The sequence below is a fragment of the Merops nubicus genome, unplaced genomic scaffold (genome assembly GCF_000691845.1).
Source record: "Merops nubicus isolate BGI_N331 unplaced genomic scaffold, ASM69184v1 scaffold22472, whole genome shotgun sequence".
NCBI lineage: Eukaryota > Metazoa > Chordata > Aves > Coraciiformes > Meropidae > Merops > Merops nubicus.
In genome coordinates, this window is record NW_008593125.1 from 1 (window position 1) to 10,943 (window position 10,943).

The following is a 10,943-nucleotide window of genomic DNA, read 5'->3' on the forward strand; positions in this document are numbered from 1 at the left end:
GGTAATTGGTAAGTGATCTCCCTGTCTATTTTGACCCATGAGTTTTAAAACTTATTTCTCTCTTTGTTCTGTGGAGCGGGGTGAATGAGAGAGCAGTTGGGTGGGGATTTGGCAGCCAGCCACGGTCAACCCATCACAAAGCCTGAAATTCTTTAGTAAGATGTTTGCTTCGGCTACCTGTGTTTTTTTAAAGTTACCTAGCAGAACACAAACTAGCTTACCACTAGGAAGTCTTAACTCTTGTGGTGGTCATGTACTAAATTACTCCTCTAGGCTGTTTTTTGTGGAACAAGGTTGTCATGTGTACAGTTATATTGTAATGTGAAGTTAGAACTAAAGTAAAGTTTAGTTTAAGTTTTTTTAAACTGTAGTGCCAGTAAAAGGCTTGTCCACATGGTAGTTTATGTTCCTAAAGCTTGCTTTTTTTCCTAAAAGCAAATCAGAACATGAAAACACAAAGAAACAAAACAAAAACACCTCCCCCCTCCAAAAAAAAAAACCTAAACCAAAGCCAACATCAACAAAAAATGTTAGATTTGTTAACTTTGGTCCAAACTAATGTTAGAAGATTGTTTTTGAAGCTATCTGGTGTTACCTGAATTTCATAGGAACTTGTTAAAGTAACTCTGGAGTTGCTTTATTTACCTGTAATCTTATTTGCATTGACAAGCGAAATATATCCTCTCTTGTGTAACTAGTGTACTGGGCAACAGTAAATATATAGGGAGCTTTGTTACCACAATGGACTGTAGTTCTGAACATTTTTCTGTGATAGGCTTCTTTCAGTTCCCTTTTGAGTGAGATGGGCAAAAGCCAAACTCGTGTGTTGGCACACTCTGCTGCTTGCTTAGTCTGTCCTGGTCATCTGCACTTCCCTACTAGGATTTTGTGCTATGCTGTGTAATCCTTTCCCTCCCTTCCTGTCCCAATGCCGTTGTAAGCTGTCATAGTTTTTGTGACTCAAGGCTCTTGTGCCTACTGTTTTATCTCATCAATTTCAGTTGGTTCAGAACAGGGCCTGCCAAATGCTTCTCTTCCTGCCAGCTGTGCCTTGGACATCCTCGTGTGACTTGAAACTTGCTCTCATTTGTCAGTTTTCTATTTGTTAGACATTTCGTGTGTCCCTGTGTAATGAACAATCTGATCCATTTTTGATGAAAGCAGCATTCTTTTTTAACAGCAGAACTGTTTCTGTGATTTCATGTTCTGCATTACTTTTATTGTTTTTTAGATGTTGGATGTCTATGACATTCTTCCTTTCGATAATCCAGATGGTGGCGTGTGGAAACAAGGATTTGATATCACATACAATGAAAATGAATGGGACAGGGAACTGCTTCAAGTTTTTGTCGTGCCTCACTCACATAATGACCCAGGTAATTTTTTTGAACTGTGTTGATATGGGTATCCAGAGGCTTTTGGATTAAGAAATATATTGCCGTTTCTGATAAGATTTGGCATGGGTTTTTTTAAGCGTACTATTTAACACATTGGATGTAAGTCTAGCAAGGCAGTTAAGCATGTGTATAAATAAAGTGCCAGTGACTTCAGGTGACAACTGTTATGATAAGAGTTGTACACGTTAACTGGAGTAGAACTTCAGAATTGATATTGGAAAGTAATATGGATTTTCTCTTGTTCTTCTTGCTGCTAACCCAGCCAGTTTATCCATTGATGCATTAAATATGACTTTATTTTGACTGTCGTAGATAATTAACCATCAGCCTGTGCTAAAGAGATCTGCTTTTTGGAAGATGTGACAATGACAAATCTGAGTTTTTTGACTGTAACACTTTGTTTACTGTTTTGTGTGCACCCCGTCCCCAACCTACAGTGGGATAATATTGTCTGGATCTAAACTGAGACCTAGGTATGCTTCTTCCTCCCAAGTGCATGTTTACTGTGTGAAGCACCACTTTATTTTGCAATTGCTGTGAAACACGTGAAAAAGCAGTGATTATGCTGCTATAGTGTATTACTGGTGCATGTACACTGACCATGAGAAGCTGGTGAAGGTGATGAAGCTGCTTGTTACTGTGGAAAGTCACAATGTCAGTGATTCTAAACTTTACTGCTGTGTGCCTCTCTAATGTTTAATTTGTTGTCTGAAGTACTGTGGATCTGAGTGAAGCAAGATAAGGTACTTTTGACATAAGTCACTTTTATTTACGTGTAGCTAGCATTTTTGCGTAATGAGAACACTTGACTTTGAGCCTCTATTGTCCAGTTAGGAATATAGTAAAAGTATTCAGAGAAAATACTTGTAGTATGAGCTTTCATGTGCCTTTTTGTAGAACTCTTCTTATACCTCTGCCCATTTATTTTCCCTTTGGTTGTTCTGAAAACTTTCCTAGAAAGAAGCCACACTCTATACAGTCTTTTAATGAATCTGAAACCATCTTAAAGCAGTGTAAAGAACTTCTGATTCTCTTGGTTCTTATAAAGGTGTATGGAGTTTACCTCTCTCCTTTCTGCTGAAGCTAGTAGGATTTGGGGAGAACACTTGGCATCCTGCTAGATGCCAGTTGCCTTGTGTCACATCTGTTGTCCTGAAATGGTTTTTAGCTGGATTGAACAAAATCCCCCTGCAGGAGGACCCCACAAGCATGAGGTTTAGGAGCTGCAGGGGAATATCCTGAGGGAAGCTGAGAAGAACTTTGCAGTAGACTGCTGGTGTGCATTCAAGTCACGAGGGTGGGTAGTGATTCAGTGTTCCAACACTGTTTTTTTTTTTTTTTGGCTACAGGTTCTAGTAATTTTGCTTTTATCTTTCTTAAAAAAAGCTATTTTAGTTTAGTTTACATCTGAAACTGTCTTCCAAAACAGTATACTGGGCTGATTTCTCCTGTGTTTCCTGGCCTGTCTCATTAGTACGCCATGCAGAATTGACCAGTTGCTGTTGCCATTCTGGTACGACTCTCTGAAGCTAGGCATTAGCTCTCTGACCTCTTGTTTTCTGCTTTCTTCTTCACATCTAGCTTCCTGTCTTGCTTCCTATGATCAGTTGTGGTAAATAGTCACAGCCAACAGTGTTTGTGTTTGGCAGACTTTGGCTTTGGGTGCCTTGATATAGTTCTTGGTTGATCCTGTAGCACTGGTTCTGATCACCAAAAGTGGTTCAATGAGCACTCATATTCTCAAGAATACTGAAGTTACTGGACCTCTTTTCAAATCAGCTTTATTCTGATAGATGTTAACATTTGTTGTGTACAAATTACATTCCTCCTCACTGTATGCCAAGCAAGGAATACAGTCTTGAGGCTGCTGTTATCTCAGCTGTCCAATAGCAAAGGTTGTCAATATAAGATTATGATGGAGGAGGCTTCATCAGAGCCTCCAGATTTTTAGACATGTATCTTTTTGGCATACTTGGCTGAATATGTTGTATTGCTTCTATGAGATGGGTCCCAAAAATAGCAGAATCGTTGGGAAGACAGACGCATCTCTTCTTAGACTCCAACTTAGGATAGCAAATGACTAGTCTCACTCAGTGAGGTCTGCCTTAAGCTTCACTGTATATTTACCATGGCACTTGGAATATTAGAGCTTCTTCTGTAAAGTCAGAGGATAAAAAGGATCTTCTTCAGGTCCAGAGACCCTCTCTATGTATGACATTCTTCTCTGTCAGGTTTCAGATTTTGATCTGTGTTTAGAAAACCTAATCAGACAACAAAAAAAAACTGAACAAATATACCCACTGTCCAAGTCCCAAACAATCAGATAAAAAAACAAATAAACACCTCCCAGTCACAAAATAAACATCCACACCACCACCACCACCAAAAAAAAAATGCACCCAAACAAACAAAAAAACACATACATAAAAAACCAACCCCAAATCCCCACCTACCTAACCCCTGTGAATACGGTTTTTGAGTCACCAGAATTATTAAACTTCCAAGACAGATAAACCATAGGTATTGCTCTGCAAACTGGTGTAGTCTCACCAACACATTTTCCTGATTAACTTTTTGGGTTACTAATCATGGAATTTCCTGTACTTTCACAGTATGAATTTTCCATTTCTTTAATTTTACATCTGAATGATGTCTTTGGGTGCACCTGAGAACTTCTTCTAATGAAGTATTGTCTGATATTATTTTGCCCTCTCTAGCAGTGCTCTGGCCCTCTTCCAAACACAGGGGTGTGGGCTGTAATGAACTCAACTTCAGAGATGGATTTTCACAAGCATTTGGATTTCTGTCTTGATGAGAGTCACTGATTAAATCTACAGTAAGCTTGTTGTTCTTCTGAAAGAAGTCCTTTCTGTGGCTGCCCCTTCGATAATGAGGTTTGAGGAGTTCTGTGAAGCCGTGTTAGCTGTCCCATGTCTTTCTGCTGCACCTTTCTTCCTGCATATTCCCAAGAACTTGAAGTCGTAATGGTGTTGCCATTCACCTTTGATGGCTGACTTTCTTACTGGTATCTAGTATTGGTTCCTGAAGTCTTCCTCCCTAATACCTAAGTTCTTCATACCTTAACTATAAAATTACATCTGCCTTCCACCAACAGCAGCTAAAATCAAGAAATCTGCAATTTCCTCATGCAGACTGCAATCTAAATATCTCCTACCTTGTTCAGATTTCTTAGTTAATATTAAGTAGAGTTAAATTGAGATGAAATTCTGGTTAACTTAAATTGTTCCATCACCATAGTTGATCGCATGAGACTGGTCATTGTTTGCCTTTACAAAGAGTGTTATCATAGATATCTCCTGACTTGGTACTGCTTTTGGTAGGGAATTATCTGTAATATGAAACTACATGTTAACAAGTACTTCAAAGAAGGAAAATATATCTGTAACAGACATCTGAAACCTCTTGTATAGCTAATGGTTACATTATTCCTTGCCCACAGAATTAAAAGGCATGGTGCAAAGGAAATGCTTTCTGTCAGAATAGCTTTAAGCTATAATGAACCTGTAGTGTAACAAAATATGTGAAAAATATTTACCAAGAAAGGGAGTCGAGGAAAATGTAACCACATGAGCTGCATTTGAATTCTTGATACATTTTTGTTTTCTTATCTAATTCTACTTTTGTCTTTAACTTCTCACATAATCAGTTCTGCTAGTGGGACTCTGCAGCTGAAAAGCGAAGAAACTGCCTTGAAATAAAATCTTTAGGGGAGGCGGTGGCCTGAGATTCCAAGTTCTGTTTTGAGGGATGACGTATGTGCTGATGCTCTGAAACATTTTGTGTGCTAATTTCTGCTAAATTTAGGTTAACTTCTGTGTGAATCCAGCTAGGATGTACAAGCTCAGGCGCTCTATGCTTCTTCCTTCAGTAGCTAATATATCTACCTGTTATTGGGAAGTCAGGTATGAGAATGGGTCCCCTTCATACTTTTGATCAGTGGCAGGCATAACTGTCTTTTAGTTGCTGGCAGTTGATGAGGATTTGATCACCTCAGTAGCATGTCTGATTTGCATGGGACTCATGAAGGGCAGATTAATCTCAAGTCACAGAGAGATGTTCAGTTTACAAATAGCTGTGTTATTTGAGGTTATAGCCATCACAGATGGGTGGCATTTCTTTCTGGAGCTAATTAATGAGCAGTCATATAACCTGCTGTGCTGGCACAGTCCTTATGTTAGCTCTCATGTGCTTCAACAGCAGTTTCATGTGACTGCCTGAAGTGGTTTAGGCAGCTGAACTCTAGAGGGGAGAATGCTGCTGAGGGACAGTGATGTTGTCAGTGAGCACAACCGGCCTTGAAAGATGATGTTCAGATAGGACCCAAGGGGCCAAAAGACACCTCTAGCATTTATTGCTTTCTTGGCAGTGATGATTTCATTAATGTCTTTCCATTATTATTTAAGAATTGAGACTTTCCAAGCTTTGTAATATATGTGTATACCAGGTCAGAGTATTTTATTGCTGGATGTGGCTGTTACAGGCCTAGAAGAGGAAGCACTTAAGGGGGATTGAAGGAGACTAAACTAGATTTGCCTCCTGCTTATGCCCACTCCTCCCAGATTCTACCTAAGTAAAAGCATATCTGAAAGTGTACAAAGGTCAGACCTAATTACTACTTTTTAACAGTTCATGTACGTTTAACACTATGTGTATCTGTAATTTTACCTTACTAGTACTCATGTTAACCCCTTTTTATTGTTTAAGATAATCCCTGTTTCTCAGGAGGAAAAAGCCTTATGGAGTTAATTGCAGTGTTAAAAGAAAACTTACATGTTATAGCTTGTTGTTGTAATACACCATGGAGTTTCAGGTTTGTTTTCTATGGACCAGGTCCGGATATGGTTTTTCAATGACTACTTAGTTTTCCTGACATGTTTGGAACACAGATTACTTACACTGTTGTCAGGCCTACCAAAATATAAGAACAGGTTAGTAGAAGCTGATGAAGAAAAGGAAAAATGCTAGCTGAAGAACATCTGAAGACTTCGCCTTTAAAAGTTTCAGAGTGTGAATTGAATGTTCACTATTTAACATGTTCATGTTGTATTTTTATTGGAAGATCATAGTCACCGTTTGTCATAGAACATGTTTTTGTGAACAGCAGCAGTGCATAGAGTTTTAAAAAAAAAAACAGACAGACTATGGAGGCTATGTAAAGACTATAAAGTACACACTGAATGGTGACCACCTCACTTTTCTATTGTAGAGAAAGAAGTGATCTAGGAAGAGAATGAGAAACTCAGTAGCTCACAACTTTTTCTTGGCATGCTGAATTACAGGAATTTGAGTGTGATTCCTGGCTCATTTCTCAGTGTTTCTGTGGTTACATATGAGGTGCTAGGGGACTAAGTGCTTTTACTTAAGTTACTTTCTGAATAATGCTAATTTGTCAACTTCTGTTCTGATTTTGTAGTGAAGCTTTGCCTGTGTCTTTACAACTGTCTTAACTGTGCTGAGACACAAGAATACCTGTCTCTAGTACAAGAAGCTGATGGAGTTTTGAGAAGGAAGTTGGACTTGAAAGTGTAGGCAAGAAAAGTGACAAATTAGTTAATGAAATGCTTCAGGATTTTTTTGTATAGCAATAGAGTGCGATGATGTTTGGACAGGATTCTTGGAGTCTGCTGTTAACCCAACTAAATTTGCATTAACAAAGTGGTGGGGGAATTAAAAAAAAAAAAATGGACAACTTCATGCTGATGATAAAACTTGGGGTGGGATGCACGATGTGGAAACAGGTTTCCACGCTTCTGGCGACAAACAAATTAGGCAATCAAACGATGAGCAGCTTAACACTGTATGCCCTTAAGTACTATTATATATGCTGACAGAAAATGGAAGTTGATGGCAAAGTCCTGAATGCTTATGTCAAGAGTAGTCAGCACTAATGACATTAAAGAGACAGTATTATTTTTTTCTCTTTCTCTCATCTTTGTATTGACAAAGGTTCATATGTGAATATAAAACAACAGGTGTTACTTGGCTGTTAGCATATTTAGTTTTGGTAATTGCAGCTCTAAACTATTGCACTTTTTCCATGTGTAAACTGTATTTGTATTGAAAGTTCCCTGACCCAAATACACAGATAAAATTTTTTCTTTCAACTTGGGAACAAATTCTTAGTTTGTGGGTAAGCACCAGAATGAACTTGAGTTGGACTAGATTCTTATGTGATGCTAAGAACTAAGATGTGAAATGATGTAATGTGCTAGTCATTAGTAGTAGACTTGCAGCTAGCAACTGTAACTAGATATATTCATTGTTTTGTTCAACTTTTGATTTATTTTAATATTTATGGCTTTTTGGACAACCTCTGTGATTCATGGAGTTAAGGGCTATCAGTGGCACAAAATTTGATGAGCAAATGCTGGATTTTGTACCTAAGACAGAGTACCTCTGGGCACAAGTATAATTTGGGATAGGAGTGGCTGGAGAGCAGGCCTGCAGAAAGGGATCTGGGGGTGCTGGTTGACAGAAGGCTCAGGACGAGCCAGCAGTGTGTCCTGGGAGCCAAGAGGGCAAACTGCTTCCTGGGGTGCATCAAACACAGCACAGCCAGCTGGTCAAGAGAGGGGCTATTCCACTGTATTCAGTGTTGGTGTGGCCTCACCTTGAACACAGTTCTGGTTCTGCAGTTCTGGGCCCTGCAGTTTCAGAAGGATGTGAAGGTCCTTGAACGCATCCAGAGGAATGCAGCAAAGCTGGTGGAAGGGCTGGAAGGCATGTCCTGTGAGGAGCAGCCAAGGACTTTGGGCTTGTCTAGTTTGGAGAAAAGGAGGTTGAGGGGTGACCCCATTGCTCTCTACAGCTTCTCTAGGAGGGGAAGTGGAGAGAGCGGTGCTGATCTCTTTCAGTCATTCCAAGCTGTGCCAGGGGAGGTTTAGACTGGTCATTAGGAAGCATTTCTTTTCCAAGGGGGTGGCAATAGTCCTCGAGCTTCTTAGAGAGGTGGTTGAGGCCCCAAGCCTGTCAGTACTTAAGGGACGATGCCCTTGATGCCAAGCTTTAATTTCTGATCCAACTGCCTGACCAGAGCTGATCAGATGGTTGTTGTAGGTTTCTTCCAACCAAAGCTATTCTATTCAGAAATCAATATATTGATGTGTAAAGTGCTAAAAACATGGTAATTAAATTTCAGAGGACTTTCTGTTCACCTGCAACTAATTGAGTGAATACTTGTAAATATTTCCTAGGACTTTCTGAAGTGTGTTAAGTTCGTTGTGTTAACTATGTTATACCCTTCCTCTATAGCTTAATAAATGGAATATATTAAACCAACCTGTAATCATAAGTGCTTTTCCTACATCATAATGTATTATTATGCCAGATGTGGTGCTTCGTTATTGAGGTTGATTTATTAAGTTTTTCAAGAATGCTTAAGAAGACTAATTCAGTGTAAGTTTGCTTTTATTGCTGTGATATAAAAATATGCTAAAATGGTTTATTACGATACATTTCTGTATAGGAAAAATGTAGGGTCGCCTTAGTTAATCCTGTGGTAGTTTTGTGCAAGCATGATACTGTTTTTTGCAGAAGAAATTCTTCATGAAAAGCTGTAAATTTGTGGGCTGATATACGTGGAACATTTTATATAAATATCAATAAAGTATTTATTTGATTAAAAACAGCACAAAAGGAAAACTTACTCATCGCTTGTCTGTTTTCATTTGTCATTAAACTGTTGTGTATTAGTAATTTACTGTCAAAATTTTTTTATTAAGCTGTTTCTATGCCTATGCAGAAAGAATACTTGAAGTCTAGATTTTAAGCACTCATATTAACTGTCTTGACAAAATGTGTTTTTCCCATTTACAGTAGATTAGGTTAGACCCAAGTGTTCTATCTGCACAGAAACTTGATCAGATGTGATGATTGTTCTAGATGCTAAACATCTGTTAAAAATAAAAAGGGATTTAGCTAGCACTTTGTCTCTGGAATTTTATAATATTATTTCCTCATTTGCAAGGTAAAAAGGGGAGGTTTTTTTTTAAATTTGTTTTGGTTTTGTTTCTGAATACTTTATTGAAATTTGACCTTTACAAAGTTGAGTGTGCAACCTGAAAGTAGCGCAACCAAAGTAAGAGTGTGCCAAAGTCTAGTGGTTATTCCCAATTATAAGATTCTTTATTAGAAATATAATTAACTGGAAAAGAATGTGCATACTGTCAAACTATATTAGCTCTGCATTTCTACCTAAGATGAATGTAATTTATTTTTTATCCTTAAAATAAAGTAAAAATGTCCTTCCTGGTTTTTTTTTTTTATACTAAAATTTTCTGCATTTATATAACTGCCTTGAAACAATATTAACTCATTCCAGAACAGCTTAATCCTGTATTTTCATATAAGCAGATTGCCATTAGTGCTAGAATGGCAATGCCTTTGCAGAAGAGGTAAACTAGTGTGGGATCACTAGGATCATATTTATCTGCAGTGTCATACTCACATTGTATGGAAGCTTTCACAAAAAGTTAAAATGTAGATGCATGCTATAGGACCAATTTGTAGCATCACTTGATTCCAGTAGTTACTCTGTTGCATATGATACTTGGTTAAACTCAACTGCCAAGTCCCTTTTGGAAGCAGATGAATGAAAATGCTCATACGTGACAGGAGTAGGTATGAAGAGTAGGACTATATCTCTTGTGTATTAAGTAGACAGGCTTATCTGCTTCTTTTTTGGTTATAGTAACCGAAAGAGCATATCTCTTCCAGGTTCTGGGAAGGAGAATGCGTGTATTTTCTTGTATAAGGTTTTAGGAGGAAGTTAAGGAAGGAATTTAATGGAATTCTCTGTACTGTGTGGTTAGACTATGTGGTTAATATTGTTTTTTCCTTTACTCACTGATGATAACTTTTCTAATGCAGGATGCACCTGCGACCTATTTCTTTTCTCAGTCATTGCTAATAAACCCCTCATTCATGAATGATGCTGAATATGTGCTGCAGGGCTTACTGCTGCTTTGTTTGCCCCTTGTTGTATTTCTTTACCCTCAAGGTCTGTAGGATACTGTTAGTAGCTCTTAATTTTCTCCTCAAGTTGTAGGTGTGAGATGCTGATAGTAAGGATTTTTGTCCAGTTTTACATAAAGTAGGGTGATGGGGTACTTGTTGACTTGAAAGAAATGAGACAGTGAGGGATGGATTAAGGGGTGTTGGGGAGTATCTGTGTTGGGATTGGATGGGGAAGATGATCTGTTAGTAGATGCTGCAGTCCTCCTGATGTGAGAGATGAGAAAACCCCAGTAGAAGTTACTGAGAAAGATAAATTTGCAGCTATGTACCTCTTTCTTTTCAAGTACTTAATTTGTAATTTAATTTAGGGGGAAAAAATATCTACCTTTTTAAAACCTGTGTATACTGTTCATCAAAATAGTAAGCCTAATAGTCCATATGTTGATACAATTAGGAAATAAACTATCTAAACATTGTTTAAAGAAACCCCAGGAGAGTTTACATGCTGTGGACAGTTCCAAGTGCTAAAGTTCAGCTTTTTGAGAAAATGCTTCATTTAACTTTCTGTAG

General features: G+C 38.2%; 1 protein-coding gene across 1 annotated transcript in view; it reads left to right on the forward strand.

Moving 5' to 3' along the window:
- Nucleotides 1-1,231: 1,231 nt before the first annotated feature.
- The window catches only part of LOC103768232 (alpha-mannosidase 2-like), a gene marked incomplete at its 5' end in the record, with an annotated part of 18,005 nt that continues 8,293 nt past the window's right edge, over nt 1,232-10,943 (forward strand). Inside the window, one exon of the mRNA XM_008935374.1 lies at nt 1,232-1,376. Within this exon, the coding sequence (XP_008933622.1) occupies nt 1,232-1,376 (145 nt within the window). The remainder of the gene's footprint in view (nt 1,377-10,943) is intronic.